The sequence below is a fragment of the Aspergillus costaricaensis genome, assembly GCF_003184835.1.
Source record: "Aspergillus costaricaensis CBS 115574 unplaced genomic scaffold BO79scaffold_17, whole genome shotgun sequence".
Taxonomy (NCBI): domain Eukaryota; kingdom Fungi; phylum Ascomycota; class Eurotiomycetes; order Eurotiales; family Aspergillaceae; genus Aspergillus; species Aspergillus costaricensis.
In genome coordinates, this window is record NW_020291817.1 from 289,303 (window position 1) to 305,478 (window position 16,176).

Here is a 16,176-nt window from a genome sequence, read left to right on the forward strand (position 1 = left end):
ATAACAAAATACCAAGATATAAAGATTCCCTACACCATCCCTCCACCTGTAATAGTAATAATAATTATAAACCCATCCCATTTATCTACCTAACCGTCGTCGTAGACTACTAGTCAAATACCACATCAAGAATGATAGAATTCAAGAGACCTACTCAACCTCCATATCCTCCCCCCTCTTCTTCTGCACCCACTCCACAAAATCATCCAACGCCCCCGGCCACGCCCCATCCGCACTCCACCACCCAAAGCTCTCATCCTCCATCGTCTTCCGCATAAACACCTCCACCTGCTCCCACAGATCCTTATTCACAGGCCTCCCCCCCCTCTCCTGCAGGAACTCAATCCACCAATCCAACCACGGAGTCGACTCCGTGTTCCACTGCACCCCGCCATTCTGCGGCGTGAAGAACAGCCGCCATTGCTCTGCCGCGATCTCGAACTGCAGGTTCCGCTGGCCTTGCATGCGACAGAGTGGGAAGGTGAAGCGGTACACCCGCCGGAAGAGGTCCGGTTGGATGGGAATGCGCGCGCGGATGTCTGCGGCGTGGGCGATCATTTTGTCGAGGGTGTCGGATCTATATTTTTTCCACGTATATTAGTTTGTGTTTGGAGATGTGTGTGGGTGTGGGGTATCTACCCAGTTATTCTCCAGCCGTTGATGAAGCCTTCGCGGGTGAATTCGCCCATTGAGGGGGATTTGAGCAGTTCGGCGATTCCTAGACATGTTACTTCGTCGAGGCCAACTTTGATGTCGCCGAGGTATTTCATCGCTCCTTCGATGCCGATCCCGTCTGGGTTGTCTTCTGGGGCATCTGGGGGATGTTAGTTTTGGATTTTCTATAAGGAAGGTGGTGGGATTGGACGAACCTCGATAACTGTCGAAGATCTTGCTCAGTGAGGATGTGCTACCGCCGGCGCCGGAGGAGCTTTGGAAGTATCTGGAGGGGAGGTTGGAATTAGCGACTGTTTGAGATCAGTGGGTTGAATCATATGTTGGTGGGTGTATGAAGCATAGGATGTAGAGGGTGCTAGAGTCGGTGGAAGTCTGATGCATGCGCGGATTTCAATACGCAGGCTGGGTGGTCTCATGTGTAATCATCCCATTCTTTCTGAATCTGTGCTAGGCATCTTGCACGAGCAGTAGTTGTTTGATTATTGAAATAATTGGGAGATAGACCTCAAGGCAGAACTCTAAGCGCACGGGTGCCAGGTAAAGTGTAGGAAAATCTGGCTGAACGACATCGATGTCGAAATTTGATAACAGACATACTACACGCTTGTGGAGGTCTCTTGTCTGAAGCTGCCGGAGAAAAAACTTTCAGAGATGACAAAGTCAAGATCGACAGTCATTTTACTGCATATCGCATGCGACAGAGTGAAATCTGACAGCGTCAGATTTACGTCTTCAGCTGTACCGCCGGACGGCATGCGTTCATGGTTGAACAATGAGGTGTTTCAGGACAGCCTGCACCAACACCTAACAGTACCTTGATTCAGTCCCGCTGGACGAGGGATACAGACAGATGAGACGACGCCAGACCTAACGTATTGAAATAACCAAGCGAGGTATAATATGACCAGGTCCCTTGGACCGCGGCCGCAAGAGTGGAAACGCGATAGCATAGCCAGGAAGTAAAAGAGAGGGAGAATAGAACACAAATTCATATACTCACGCATCAAGAGCTTGTTCCACATTCCAGCGAGATGCTTTCAAAAACTATATGCATACGACAAGTCAGTCATAGAGGAACACGTGATGAGCGCAGATAAGACTGGTTGGGCGATATGGCATCTGCCGAAGAAAGGGCAAAAGAAGCAATGAGACAGTGTATACCTTTGCAGCCACTGCATCCTTGGCTTGGGTGAGGTTCACGAATTGCATTATACATTGCTTCTGAGCAGTAGAGTAAGGCGGCATGGTGGGGTGAGGCAGGCAGTGGCCTGCGGGGAAGATATTGGCAGATGGAGGGGATGTAGGGGCTCGTTAGGAAGCCAACGAGAGAGTTAAGATGTGAAAGGTTGGTGGCTGTGAGCACACAGGCTGCAAAGGTGAGGAAATATACAGAAGTGCTGTTAATCGGCTGCTGAAATGACTTGATGGGGAAACTTCACATCTCCGAATCGAGCTGGCTGAGTGAGAGGTGCCCGTGCACGTGCCCCGCATCTAATATTCTAATCTTCTGCCAGCTTCACATCACATTTCCCAACACCACCACTCACGCCTAACATTCGGTGGAATTGGCTTGCTATTCAATATTCTAGGTGATACAGCAATGTCTGTAACGGTTTAATCTACTTTTATCATACTACAGGTGTCCAGCAGAGCCAAAATCACAGAAAATATCATGAGATAATAGATGGATAAGGTGAATTGAGAAACACTTTTCTAAATGTACAGACAGACGACTCCAGAACTCCTGCGAGAATGCCCAGGTATCTAGTATGAATCTCCCATGTTCGATCCCGCGTATGCAAGGCTTTGGCTTAGGTCGTAAACAGAGTATCTTCCTAGGGGAAAGTTAGCAATTTGATACGGTGGATATGATACTTCATCAACCTACCTCTCTCAGGTACTCTCCAATATCTGCCTGACGGAACACCACGTTGGCTGTGGGCTCCAGTCTCCGGGTCTCAGCACTCGACCGGGCAGTCACACCGAATCCCTATTGTCCATCAGCCTTGGTTACCTCAATCCACCCAAGGGTCTCTTACCAATGGCGTATCATTCATATCCATAACAATGACACCCGCATTCTCCGGGCAATCCTCGCTGAATCTTCCGACGTGGGCCTTGGCCACGTTGGAGCCATAGAGGAACGGCATCACACCGTTCTGCTTGATCCACACCTTGTAGCGCGCATGGGGAGCGAGGACATCCAAAGCCGTAAGCTGGATTCTGAACTTTCCGGTCTTGGTGAACTTTCCGATGCAGGTTCCGAGGGTGAGGAGGTTGGCGCGAGGGATGCTGGTTGCGAGGTTCGCCAGAGAAAGTCTCAGGTAGTATACTCTGCTGCCGTGGAGACGGAAAACATAGCGGTCGTTGGCATCTTCGGAGGCAGAAGGAGGAGCGATCAGGTTGTTAAGACTCCTTCCAGTGTAATTGGCCAACTTTTCGAACAAAGTCCGGGTTTCCTCTATGCAGAAACGATATGAGAACCCATGCGCAAGAATCACAACAGACGGAGATGGTTGCACCTACCTTCGGTGAGTTGACGCATCTTGAAAGACTGTTTCAGTTCACTGCACTAGACGCGAAAACTGAATAGAATATAAACAAGCAGAAAAGCGCAGGAAGATTTCCAGACGCGATTGCGATGCAGCCTTTGTAAGTCGAAGCTCCGCGGGAACAAAAATTCTAGACAAGGTGGAGCGGCCGCCTTTAGCGTCCAGGTCTTGGCACCGCAGAAAAAAAGTTTCGGACAGTCAACCCGCGCAAACAACTTGCCGCTACCACACCCCAGAATATACCCCAGGCACCGCGAAATGGCTCCTGCACGTACGACTAAACGGAGACGGGTGAGCCCTCCTGGAGATGAGGAGCGTGGCTCCAAATCCTCCGGTGGTGCGTCTACCAGCGACTTCTACAGCAATGCCGCCGAGTGGGACCTCGAACAAGACTATGAGCAGCGCCCGCGCAAATTGGGCAAGAAGGACAAGGAACAAACGAGATTGCCTATCAAGACTGCGGAGGGTCTACAAAATGTGGCAGAACCGGAACCTGAGCCGGAGGCTGAAGAATCCGACAGCTTTCTGGGCACCGATGACGACGAGGATATGGAGGATGCGGATTCCGATGAAGATGAGGAAGAGGTTGAAGAAGAGAAGCCGAAGATCCCATTGAAGCTGCAAATTATCCAGACCAAGGAGGAACTTGCCCGACTTGCTACGTTAATTAACGAAGATCCGGAAGAGAACATGCCGCTATTCAAGACAATGGCCGAAATCATGGAGAGGGGAGAGCATGTTGCGATCAAGAAACTGGCCTTGGCCGCCCAGGCCGCAGTGTACAAGGACGTTATTCCTGGCTACCGAATTCGACCCCTCGGCGACGAAGACTTGTCCGCGAAAATCTCCAAGGAAGTGCGCAAGCTACGGACATTCGAACAATCCCTCCTTTCGAACTACAAGCATTACGTCCAGAAGCTGGTGGATCTCACGAAACCAGCCAAGAAGGACGGACCCCAGGTGGATCCTGGCCTCAAGAGCATTGCGATCAACTGCGCCTGCAACCTGCTGCTTTCCGTGGCGCATTTCAACTTCCGTAGCGAGCTCTTGAAGATCCTCGTCAACCGCCTCGCCCGGAAACAAGTCGATGCCGATTTCGTCAAATGTCGCGAGACAATGGAGGAGGTTTTCATAAGGGACGAGGACGGAGTCGTGTCACTCGAGGCTGTCCGTCTGCTGTCGAAGATGATGAAGGCGAAGGAATTCCGCATCAACGAGACCGTCCTGGATACCTTCCTCCACCTCCGTCTGCTGTCCGAATTCTCCCGCAAGGCGTCAAGAGACAGAATCGATCGCGAAGAAGAAGAGGAGACCCCGCAATTCGGCAAGAAGCCCAAGCAGAAGCGCGAGTTCCGCACCAAGCGGGAACGCAAGGTCCAGAAGGAGCGCAAAGCAGTCGAGAAGGACATGAAGGAGGCCGACGCCTTGGTCTCCCACGAGGAGAGAGACAAGAACCAAGCAGAAACGCTTAAGCTCGTCTTCGGCGTCTACTTCCGAATCCTCAAGCTCCGCATCCCCAAGCTCATGGGCCCCGTCCTCGAGGGTCTGGCCAAGTACGCCCACCTGATCAACCAGGACTTCTTCGGTGACTTGCTGGAAGCACTCAAGGACCTAATCGGCCACGCCGATCGAGCCGAAGAGGAAGAAGAAGAGGAGGAGACAGACGAAACCAACGAAGCAGAGCCAGCCACGACACGCGACGCCCAGCGGGAAGCCCTCCTCTGTACCGTCACAGCCTTTGCACTCCTGGAAGGACAAGACGCCAGCAAGGCCGCCAGCACACTCCACCTGGACCTGAGTTTCTTCGTAAAACACCTCTACCGCTCGCTCTACAACCTCTCCATCAACCCCGACGTCGAATTCAACCCCGACAAATCCCTCCGCCTCCCCGACCCCAACTCCCCTGAAGCAAACCCGGCCTACCGATCCAGGAAGAAGGTCAACTTCCAAACGCCCATGGTTCTGCTCCTTCGCTGCTTGCAATCTACTCTGATTTCCCGCGCACACGGAATGCCCCCTCCCGTCCGCCTAGGCTCTTTCTCCAAGCGCCTGATGACATCCTCGCTTCAGCTGCCCGAGAAGTCCGCCCTCGCGACACTCTCGCTCATGAACCAGGTGGCCAAGCATAATGCACGCCGCATCTCCTCGCTCTGGCACAGTGACGAGCGCAAGGGAGACGGTGTGTTCAATGCGTACGCTACCGATATCGAGGCGACTAATGTCTTCGCGGGCACGATCTGGGAGGGAGAGTTGTTGCGCCAGCATTACTGTCCTCAGGTTCGGGATGCTGCGTTGGATGTAGAGAAGATGATTGCGACGCGGAAATAGAGTCATTGTTTTAATTAGCGGGTCAATTTTATCTATCTTACGCCTTTTCCTTACTACTATTTCGCATCCCATTTTGAATCTTTTTCTATTCATTATCATTATCATTATCTGTTCACCATTCCCATAGAGTATCCGATACCCGGTAAAATGAAACAAATGAGAAACTCAGAGAACTCCCCTTTTTTTACTTCCTTTTCCTCCAACTCCGAATCCATAAATATGCCCATAAAACACCATTGACACCTCACCTCAATCCCATCAATAATCTCATAATACCCACTCAATCAACCGCAGAGCAACAAGTCACAGAGAAAAAAGAAACATACCATCGCTCGTCATGATAAAACTCAATAAAACATAAAGTCATGACATCGTCCACCTCATAAGTAAAAGAAAACAAAGAAGTAATTGACTGAGACTTGACTGACAGTTCAGCCGTTCAGCCAGCCATTCCACTATCATCAATCATACTTTCACCAACCCATCACCATTCAAATTTTACTCACTCGTCGACCCTCTCCAACGTTCCACTTCGATGTCTACCCGACCCTTCTCTCTTCCGTCCAAGGCTAACAGTGGTAGTAATAGTATTCGAGGAAATCAGCTCAAGCGGAAGCGGAGGCGGACGACGAGGTCTGGGGGGAGGACCACCACTACGACCACCAGTATTACCATGCGAATGCGAGAGCCCGACAGGAGTCGTAGTAGTAGTAGAAGAACCAATTGAGCCAGACGCAGTCGAGGCAGGAACAGGGTGTCTGAAAATCGGGTACGGGTTATCGAAGCCCTGCTGCTGCTGCTGCTGCTGCTGCTGCTGCTGGGGAGTTGAGTTCAAGCTGCGAGATGGCACAGCAGGCAGCCTATTCTTATACACATCTGGAAGAGGCCAGCCGTGCAGAGTAGGAGGAGGTGAGGAGGAGGTACTCTCAGGAGTAGAAGTGCCAGCACCGCCGATGGAAGAGTGAGATTTCGATAGCTTGAGCACGCCGGGACGTCGAGCAGGAGTGGGACTTGGAGTCGTCAGCATGGCAAGCTGGTGCTTTTCGAGACGGATGCGTTCGAGGTCGCGCTCAGCGAGGATTTTGCTTTGCTCGGGGGTGCGTAGGACTGGATGATGGATGGTGCTGGGGTCCAGGCTTGGATCGTGGCTGGGATTGGGGGTGGTAAGCTTGTCTTGTGCCTTGTTGTTGTCGACAGGTTGAGGTTTGTTCTCCTGCGTGCAGCTGGCGTTATTATCACTGTCACGGTGACGAAGTAGGTTGAAGAAGCTGCGTTTGGGTACAGGTTTGTCCATCTTGGGCTGTGCAGCAGATGTGAGTAAGGCTTCGGCTTGTTCGATTGCTGGCACGAGCAGGTCTGGCAGATCGAGGAAAGTAGATGCTTTGGGAGTGGGGGATCCTGAAGTGTCCTCATAGTCATCTTTCCAGGCAACTCGCTTTTCAGTGATTTGGTGATGGTGGTCTCTGACGCTCAGGTAAGCGGAGGACGAGCTATTCACAAGATTGGCACTGCGTAACACGCTCGACGGGGCTGCTTGTTTTCTTTCTTCAGTTTTCTCTTGCTCGTTCTTCTTCTTCTTCATCTCACCATACTTCCCATCTTCTTTTCTCGGCAGCAACTTGTCCCTTCCATCATCCTGCGCGCTCAAGTCTCGGTTCACCATCAAAGGAATCGACGGGCCCTGCAGCCCAGCACTGGGGGTCAAGATGCCCTCAGATGCTGGGTTGCCAGGGCCAAGCTTACCCTCTTCTTGGAGGTCGTACCTGAGCTTGCCAATTTCTTCGTGGATGGCAGTGATGATTTTCGACTTGATGACGCGCACTTCGCGTCGCAGCGTGTCGATATGAGCCCTGACATCCGCAACGGCCGTCTGTGCCTCCTTCAGTAGCTCAGTCTGAGCGGCTGCTTTCTTGTTGATGGCCTGAGCTAGGTCAACCATCGTGTCCACATGGCGAAGAACTTGGTCCATGTGCCAGGCGTTCTTGTCCTCGAACGTTTTGACGAGTTTACTGGCCGCATGCTGCACGTGGAAATGGAGCTGCTCTACGTGCGAAGCAAGTTGCTCCTCCAGCGCTGCCGTGTTTTGATAACTTGGGTCTGGCGGCGTAGGGGCGAAGCCACCCCGACCAGTGGAACCCAGAAGCTGCGCTCTATCGGGGACCTGAGCGGTAACGTATTCTCTAGACGAGCCTTCAGGACCGGCGTGGAACGTCGACGCAGGAGACGCCAATGCCGACAGACGGGTGTCGGAACCTTTCTTGACGGACGAGTCACTGTCCCGGGTTGGCGTGAGCGAAATGACTTCCTCTATGCTGGTCACCCCGTGATCGCGACGTGGCAGATCGGACGTTCTATCAGACAAGATCGTCTCATACACCGATGGGGAGTACGTGCGTGCAGCTTCGCTCTCGCGGACCGTGGATGCCGCACTCTTGGGAGACGCTGGCTCAGCTGCATAACTGCATGCGCGTTGAGGTGTACTGACGACCTCTGGCAGCCTGCTATTTCTGAACTCTCCTGTACGGGCAGCTGGTGACGATCCGCTCAGGAGAACGGCATCGAGCAGAGTCGAAGTATGTCCCTCTTCCGCTTCATTGCTGTGGATGAGCGAGTGTTTGAACCTAGCGCCTTCACCACCACCACCATCCTTCATGGGCGTACGCACAGAAATATCCGACGCCTTATCGAAATCCTTCAAACAATCATCCAACCGAATCACACTTGACTTCCGTGATAGCGATGATGACCCCGAACCCACCTCCATCACCCTTGGTCTGGGAGTGTACAGCCTCTCGACTTCGAAATTGTTCCCCTTTGCAGCGAAAGAATCTAAAGAAGAAGAATCATCCCGGAGGATAGTGATTTTCGGCATCGTACTTGCCGGTGGGACCTCCTTGCGAAACTCCTTCTTTAGATCCTTGAAGCTGAGCTTGGCCTTGAGAGCCTTGAAGGTTGATTTCTTTTCCGACTTTCTCTCACCAGTCGCTGATGTTGATGCTGCCGCTGCTGCCAAACGACCCGGTTCAGTGAACGAGCGTTTCTTAGCAATGTTTCTGCTCCAGAGACCTCCACTCCCGCTTCCACTGGTAGGCAAGCTAGGGGGAGTGTCGTTTACGATCGAGTTGGCTCGAGCAGTGCGAGGATTTGGCATTGGTAGAGCGAGGTCGGAGTCGAAGTCCAATTTGCCGATTTCTGGCGAGATCGTTTTACCTGTTTCTTTCTGTTAGCTTTCTTTCTTCATTCCTTTCTTTTCCTTGAAGTATGAGATGAAGAAAAGAAACACACATACCACTTTTCATCGAGGAAAGACTACCCTGCTCAGTATCACCGCTCAATCTCATCTGTTCTCTCTCCTTGGCCCGTCGCAGAGCCCACGCATTTCCCTCATTGACCGACATGATGAAGAAGCAGTATGCTAGCATGGTTAGCTGTGTCTTTTTACTTCCTTCTCTCTTTATTCCCTTCTTCGTTGATTCAAGTTCCCCAGGATAAATCAGAACTCACCAGCTTAATCAAGTCTAACCAATGGATGGAACCGGGCTCTGTATCTAGCAGTGTGAGCAGTCTGACTCCTCAATCCTAGCAGGAACGATCTCTGAATCACAAGAAGAAGAAGAAGATAATACTTTACCTTTCCCAACCAAACCAACTCAACTCAACTCAACTCAAAGATTAGGCTCCTTCCCCTCCTTATCCCTAATCTTCTGGTTCTCCCGTTCACGCAGACGCTGCCAGAGCTGAGCGGAACGAAAAAGGATCAAAAGGAACGTGGCACGGTAAATCACAGCAGGACGCATTGACGACTAAGCTGTGAGCAAAAGGGGATCAATCAATCTTGAATGATGTGATGTGCGTGCGTACGTACGTATCGACGACTAAGCAAAGCAAAGCAAAGCACAGCACAGCGTAACGTTAGTAGTAGTATCTGTATCTGGATTCGTGATGATGGCGTATCGTGAAGATGAAAATCGAAACGAGACGCGACAAAACGCAACACAACACGAAGATAGATGGATGATACGAGATGAGGAAACAAGGAATGAGTCGGTAAATAACATTTTCTACTGTTTCGTCTGTATGCATGTTTGCATGCGTTGTGGGTGCTGGTGTTACTTGTTTCTACTGCTGTGGGTTTGGGGGGATATGTGTGGTTGATAGGGGCAGTGAATGAGCGCTGGACCAGGGTGCTTTTGTATGAGTGTGAGGATTATCTACTTGATATCGCTGATGAGCTTAGGGGAGGGTGGCTGGGAAGGATAAGAAGGTGGTGAATTTGTGTGAATCTTTGTTTCTGCTATGTGCTCTGTAGGGTTATAGGTTTTGGGTGGTGTGAGGGGTGAGGTGTGAGATGTGCTGGAGGAATGGGCTAAGGGAGATGGACGCGTCTGTCTATATAGGAGCTTGTATTAGAGACTGGGCTTGTAGTTGAGTACTCAGAGGGCGCGAGAATCATATTTCGTATCTGGATGATGTCTATAGATCATAGGGTTCGGGGAAGGAGAAAGTACAACGTCTGCTTGATCTTGATTTCCTTCATGTGTAGGTGGCCTAATCTTGCGCTTGATGTGAGAGTGGTGTTTTAAGGTAGAACGAGGTTCTTCCTCCAGGGTCTACTGTTTTCCAACGTAAATTAGGGCGCTGGGGGGATATTTCAAAGCAGTGGTCATCCAAAATCCCTATGATGGAGTAGCTCTCAGCATACAGACACAAGAGCAACAACCAACTTTTATAGGCTAAGTTAAAAACCTAATGAAGGCAAGGTCCTACTATATGTCTACTAGCTAAGAAGATTGCTCAAGTAATTTCTAAATCATATCATTATATCATATCATCATGCACATCATTACATACTGGCAGAAAACTGCAACAGAACTACTACCAATCTGACAAAAGGAATGAACGATTAAAAATGCGGAATCAATAATTCAGACAATTTGAGAGGAGAGCGAAACAGCTCGACAGCAGAATACCAAATACAGGGGAATCGATGGATAAACTGGTGGGCGCGCAAACTCGGCAACTTCGAACAATCATCGGGTATATGCATGCCAAACAAATGCTAGCAATGGTGCAGCAAAAACGCTCATCAAGAACAGATTCCTGAACCATATTAGCTTTGGCAACCACAATCATGAACAATAAACGTCTCGGTCTTCAACACCCGACACGACTCTACTGGTTGTTCCTTCCACGGCGACGGAACGGCGAGAAAATAGCCCCAAAGAAATTGGTGAACACAGCCCGAAGGATGGTCTTAAACCAGCTGTCATGTTTACGGTTCAGAGAAACAGCTGTGACTGACCGGTTTTGACTTTGGGCACGATCTTCCTCGTCGCCCTTGGTGGCAACTGCCTTGTCGGCGGCATTCTCGGACGGCACGGCGGGCTCGGTGGTGGGCTGGGGCTCGGAAGCCTTCTTGGTCTGGTCTTCGGCATCGTCTTCGACATGGGGCTGTTGGGTGGATGCAGAAGGCTGCTCGGTAGAAGGTGTCTCGGTAACTGCTGTGACAGGGTCAGCTCCATATTCGGTAATTTCCAGCTGATTCGCTGCAGGACTTGAGAGGTGCTTACGTTCGGTAGGCTTGTTTTCGGCGACGACTGCCTTATCTGTGCTCTCGGGCTGGACGGGAACTTGCTTGGACTCGACGTGCTCAGGAACAGCTTCGTGTTCCTTGTGAGTGGCTGCATACACTCCGGCGGTAATGGCAGCACCGGCAGCAACAGTAGCAACACCTGCGCCAAGAACCTCAGGGCTAAAGATGCTATCCTTGGCAGACTCCTCAGGAGCGGCCTCCTTGGCCGTCTCAGGAATGGGCTCTTCGTGTGCCGTCACAATGTTGGCCTCGACAGGAGCCTCGACCTCGGTAGGCACGGGTGCTTCCTTGGCTTCAGGCTCAGCCGGGGCCGGCTCACTGACGGTTTCGACCTGGACAGGTTCCTCCTTCTCGACACTAACAGCCCCAGCAACTTCGGCCTTCGGGGCTTCCTCGGTGGCAACAGGCTCGACGACAGTCTCAACTGCAGCCGGCTCATCCTTAGGCGCATGCACCGGCTCGGTAACCTGTTCCTCAACCTGTGCGACAGCTTCCTCCGCAGCCTTCTGCTCCTGTGCCTCTTCGGCCTTGACCGTTTCTTCGTGGGTCTCGTGAGCAGGCTCTGTGGCAGCAACCCCCTTCTCAACGGGAGCCTCAGTAGCTTCAACGGTTGCGGCCTCAACAACCGGTTCGGTAGCAACGGGCTCCTGAACAGCTGGCTCAGCAACCTTGTCGACAACCTCGGCCGCGGCGACTGCTGCAACAGCCGCCACAGCAGCCTCAGTAACGACCTCCTTCTCAGAGTGCTCGGGGACCGACTCAGCTGCCGCATGTTCTTGGGCAACTTCCGCAACCGGCTCCTCAGCGGTCTCCTTTTCGGCCTCATGAGTGACAGGCGCCTCGACGGCAGGTTCCTCGACGGCAGACTCCTCGACTGGCTCTTGAGTCGCAGGCTCCTCGACAGCTTCCTTGGCGACGTGTTCTTCGGTAACAGGTTCCGTGGCGGCAGCCTCCTCAACGACAACCTCCTTCACAGCAGGTTCCTCGACAGCCTCCTTAACAGGTTCCTCGACCGCAGGCTCTTCGACAACAGGCTCAGTGGCAACAGGCTCAGTGGCAACAGGCTCAGTGGCAGCAGGCTCCTCAACGACGAGCTCCTTCGAAGCAGGCTGCTCGACGGCAGGCTCCTCAACAACAGCCTCCTTAACAGGTTCCTCAACAGCAGGCTCTTCGACAGCAGGCTCCGTGGCGGCAGGCTCTTCACCGACAGCCTCCTTGACAGGTTCCTCGGCAGCAGGCTCCTCGACAGCCTCCTTAACAGACTCCTCGACAAGCTCTTCGGTGACTGGCTCGGTTTCCTTGGTCGACTGGTTGTCAAAAACGATCTCATCTCCAGCGGTCGTAGCGACAGTGGACTCAGCCAAGTTGGAGGACTCGTCCGTCGACTCGTCCGCGACGGTGTCCTCAATGGGCTCCTCGGTCTGCTGGGATTCTTGCACAGTAGGCTCCTCCGCGGTGGGCTCCTTAGTAGATTCCTCGGGAAGGGATTCTTCAGGCTTGGTCTCCGCGACGACTTCCTCCTTCACCGGCTCTTCAGCAGCCGGGGCTTCAGCTGCGTGCTCAGGCTCTTCAGCAACCGCCTCCTTGGTCTCTTCAGCAGCGACCTCAGCAGTCTCCTGCGACTCGGGGACTGCAGGAGCAGCTTCTTCATGAGCAGGCCCCTGGGGAGCCGGGACTTCCTCCTTCACAGTCTCTTCATGTGCAACCGTCACTTCAGGCTCGTCTTCCTTGACGGGTTCTTCTTCCTGAACTGTCTTCTCGGCCACAGGTTCCTCGACGACCGGCTCTTCAACAGCCGGTTGCTCGACAACTTCCTCGGCCTGGGTCTCCTGAGCAGTCTGTTCGACGACAGGCTCCGGTGCGGATTCCTCGGTCTGCGTGGTGGCTTCAGGGGCGGGCTCCTCGACAACAGGCTTCTCAGCAGCCGGCTCCTCATCAGCTGGCTGGGCAGATACCTCGGCCTCTGTAGCGGTGGCTTCAGCAGCAGGCTCCTGAGCAGGCGCTTCAACAACATCCTTGGCTGAAGTCTCCGTGGCCGGTTCCTCAACAGCAGGCTGGGCGGTCTCTTCAACAGTCTCCGAAGCGACGGTCTCAGCAGCAGGCTCTTCCGCAACTGCCTCAGCCACTACTTCCTCCGCAGCAGTCTCCTTGGGAGAATCCTCAGCCGTCTCTGGAACGGAAGCCTCGACAGCAGGTTCTTCTGCGGCAGGCTTCTCAGCCACCGGTTCTTCAACAGCCGAGTCAACCTTAACAGCTTCTTCAGCCACCTCCGTGGTCGAAGTCTCGACAGGTGCCTCTTCCGCAACAGTTTCAGTCGCTACCTCCTCGACAGGGGTTTCCTTAGCAGGAGTTTCCGTAGTCTCTTCAGCCGAAGCATCAACAGCAGCCTGTTCGGTAACAGGCTCGTTAAAAGACTCCTGTTGGACAGGCTCCTCCTTGGCAACCTCTTCAGCGGTTTCCGTGACCTGTTCAGCGGGCTCCTCTATCGGCTTCTCTGTGACCGGTGGCTCGGCGGTTTCGACGGTTGCCTCCGTAGGGTGTTCCTCTGCAGGCTCTGCAGTCTTTTCCTCTGTCTCAATCGAAGCTTCAGCTGCACCTTCAGTTGCCTTCTGTTCAGCAGGCTCTTCTGTCTTGGGCTCGTCAACCTTCTCCGTAGCAGGCTCAGCGTGCGTTTCTTCCGCAGATGGTTCAGTGGGCTCATCAGCAACTGGGGTCTCGGTGACAGGTTCGGTAGCCACCTCCGCTGTCTGTTCAAAAACGGTGTTCTCGGGGACAGATTCTTCGACCGGGGCTTCGGAAGGTTGAGGAGCGGCGGATTCCTCAGCGGGCTGCTCCACAGCGTCCTTGTCGGTAACGGATTCCTTGGCCTGCTCCTCGACAGGTGCAGATTCCACAGGGGCCTCTTCAGTGGTGGCCTTGTCCGTGGTTTCCGTGGCAGGCTCAGCAGTCGAGGGCTCCGGAGTAGATTCCTCCTTGGTCACTTCCTTCGAGGGCTCTTCGACGGTGGGCTCCACAGCAGGGGTCACCTCGACGGGTTCTTCGGCCTTGACTTCCTCCTTGGAGACCTCCTGCGCAGGTTCCTCCGTAGCGGGCTCGGTAGCCGGAACCTCGGTGGTGGGCGCTTCCGCTGTTTCTTCCGTAACCGACTCCTTCGCAGGCTCTTCGGGAGCAGCCTCAGTGGCAGTCTCGGTAGCGGTAGTGTTCACCTCTTCCACTTCCTTTGTAGGCTCTTCTGCGGTAGATTCGGTAGTCGTCTCGGCGGCGGGATTCTCCGGTTCCTTCGGTGCGGACTCTTCCTTGGGGGCCTCCTGCGTAGTAGCTTCTTCAACAGTAGACTCCGTCGGCTTCTCGGCGGCAAGTTCCTCACGGGCCGGTTCATCAACAGCAGGTTCAGCAGCAACATCCTTGGCAGCAACCTCGGGGGTTACTTCCTCCACGACGGGCTGCTCTCCCGAAACCTCAGCCTGAGTCGATTCCTCCGCTGCGGGCTCTGGAGCAGACTCTGCCGGCTTCGACGTAACCTCCTCCGTAACCTCAGTGTGTTTAGGCTCTTCGGCGGCCTTTTCGGTGTCGGCGACGGTGGCACTCTCTGTCGAAGTCTCGGGTTGCTCCTCAGCTTTGACCTGGACGTCAGATTCAGGCTTCACCTCCTCGGTGACGGCGGGGGCAGCTGGAACCTCTTCCGCTTCCTTCGGTGCGGGCTGGCTCTCAACAGGTGTTTCCGTCGCCTCGTCGGCCTTCTCCGTCGTAACGTCTTCGTGCTTGGAGTCGGAGATTTGCTCGGCGGATTCCGTTCCGTTGACCTCAGGGGCCGCGACACCGTTGGTGGTAGGCTCCGTCACTTCAGCATCCTTCTTTTCTTCCGGCTCGGGGACCGACTCGGACTGCTTCTCCTCGACGACGGGTTCCTGTACGGGGGCAGCATGCTCAGCGGCCCCATTGACGCCGTTCTCTTTCGGCGCGGCTTCCTCGGTCTCTGCGGCGGCATCTCCGCTCGGTCCGACGGTGAGAAAGTTGTTCACCAGACCTCCTTCCCCTGCGGCTGTAGTTGCAAGTAAGTTTGTCAGCTTCAAATGGGTTGCGCGATGATGCAATGTCGGGGGAAAGAAGGTTCAAGCGTACCGTGTTTGACAGCTTCGTCGTGGAACCACGGGCCGGAAGCGCCCTCGCGGAATCTATATTGATATTGACCAGGCGACAGCTCCAACTCGCGGTAGAAAAGATATTCTGTCGAAACCAATCCCTCCTCATCCGGTTCGGTATCCACCATCTTGGAGCTCAGTTCGAGGGGCTCCCATTGCGGCTCGGAGAAAGTGCCGGCCACGAAGACGGGATCGTCAATCGGACGACGGACAGAGATTGTGACGGTCTCACCAGCGGGGTGGGCCATTGTGGTCATAAAAGGTCGTAACAGTCGTTAAGATGCAACAGACGCAAACAGAAGAAAAGGAGGAAGATAAAACTGTAAGACGCTGGACTCGACTAGGCTTTTTTGTTGTTGTTGTGATTTTCTGAGAGTCTTGGAGGTATCAAGACAAGAACAGACGACGGGCCACCGCAAGGATATCAATGGACTGGAAAAGCAATAATATACAGGCGATCAGACGGCAAACGGCGTGGTAGGACAAGACAGCGCCCTCCCGAGGTTGGAATTGAAAGGTGTATGAGGAGGAGTGAGGAGGTAAGGGGAGGGGGAGGATGTCTTGGAGGGGCAGCGGAGAGATGAGGACGAGATTGGAGGGGGGTGGGGAGAGATGGGAAGATGGGTTTGATAAGAATGACTCTTTTGTTTGGGGGTACAAACAAACAGCGATGGATGATGAGAGAGGTAAAGTAGAAGTAAAGAGAAGATTGGGAAGAGAGAGGGGAAATTCTAATCCAAGGGTTGGAGAGGGAGAGATTGGGAGGAGGGGGAGGAGGAGGAGGAGAAAAAAAAATTACTGGTAGGACGGAGCAGCGCCGTACGGACAAGACAGGACAGGACAGGACAAGACAAGAATAGCACCAGCAACCCAGTACCAGCACCCG

General features: G+C 53.4%; 5 protein-coding genes across 5 annotated transcripts; 1 reads left to right on the forward strand and 4 right to left on the reverse strand.

The window, feature by feature from the left end:
- Positions 1 to 98: 98 nt before the first annotated feature.
- BO79DRAFT_195500 (DCN1 family protein) lies at positions 99 to 2,089 on the reverse strand. The gene is made up of 5 exons (XM_025681136.1): positions 1,837 to 2,089; positions 1,676 to 1,719; positions 870 to 940; positions 640 to 814; positions 99 to 577 (listed from the first exon to the last, which is right to left on the reverse strand). Exons 1-5 carry the CDS (start codon positions 1,918 to 1,920, stop codon positions 151 to 153), a joined length of 801 nt encoding a protein of 266 aa, XP_025539116.1. The 5' UTR covers positions 1,921 to 2,089; the 3' UTR covers positions 99 to 150.
- A 278-nt stretch (positions 2,090 to 2,367) lies between these two features.
- Positions 2,368 to 3,332, reverse strand: BO79DRAFT_195504 (ribosome biosynthesis protein NIP7). The gene is made up of 4 exons (XM_025681137.1): positions 3,202 to 3,332; positions 2,715 to 3,136; positions 2,564 to 2,665; positions 2,368 to 2,510 (listed from the first exon to the last, which is right to left on the reverse strand). Exons 1-4 carry the CDS (start codon positions 3,218 to 3,220, stop codon positions 2,487 to 2,489), a joined length of 567 nt encoding a protein of 188 aa, XP_025539117.1. The 5' UTR covers positions 3,221 to 3,332; the 3' UTR covers positions 2,368 to 2,486.
- A 137-nt stretch (positions 3,333 to 3,469) lies between these two features.
- Positions 3,470 to 5,690, forward strand: BO79DRAFT_209245 (nuclear export protein Noc3). Its single transcript, XM_025682571.1, has one exon. It carries the CDS (start codon positions 3,486 to 3,488, stop codon positions 5,553 to 5,555), a length of 2,070 nt encoding a protein of 689 aa, XP_025539118.1. The 5' UTR covers positions 3,470 to 3,485; the 3' UTR covers positions 5,556 to 5,690.
- Positions 5,691 to 6,057: 367 nt separating this feature from the next.
- BO79DRAFT_148612 (uncharacterized protein) lies at positions 6,058 to 8,953 on the reverse strand (the record flags this gene model as incomplete). Its single annotated transcript, XM_025678550.1, has 2 exons — positions 6,058 to 8,765; positions 8,845 to 8,953. The coding sequence occupies 2 exons, from the start codon at positions 8,951 to 8,953 to the stop codon at positions 6,058 to 6,060; spliced, it is 2,817 nt and encodes a 938-aa protein (XP_025539119.1).
- Positions 8,954 to 10,727: 1,774 nt separating this feature from the next.
- Positions 10,728 to 15,538, reverse strand: BO79DRAFT_266332 (PT repeat family protein; the record flags this gene model as incomplete). Its single annotated transcript, XM_025686966.1, has 2 exons — positions 10,728 to 15,190; positions 15,271 to 15,538. The coding sequence occupies 2 exons, from the start codon at positions 15,536 to 15,538 to the stop codon at positions 10,728 to 10,730; spliced, it is 4,731 nt and encodes a 1,576-aa protein (XP_025539120.1).
- Between the last annotated feature and the right edge of the window lie 638 nt (positions 15,539 to 16,176).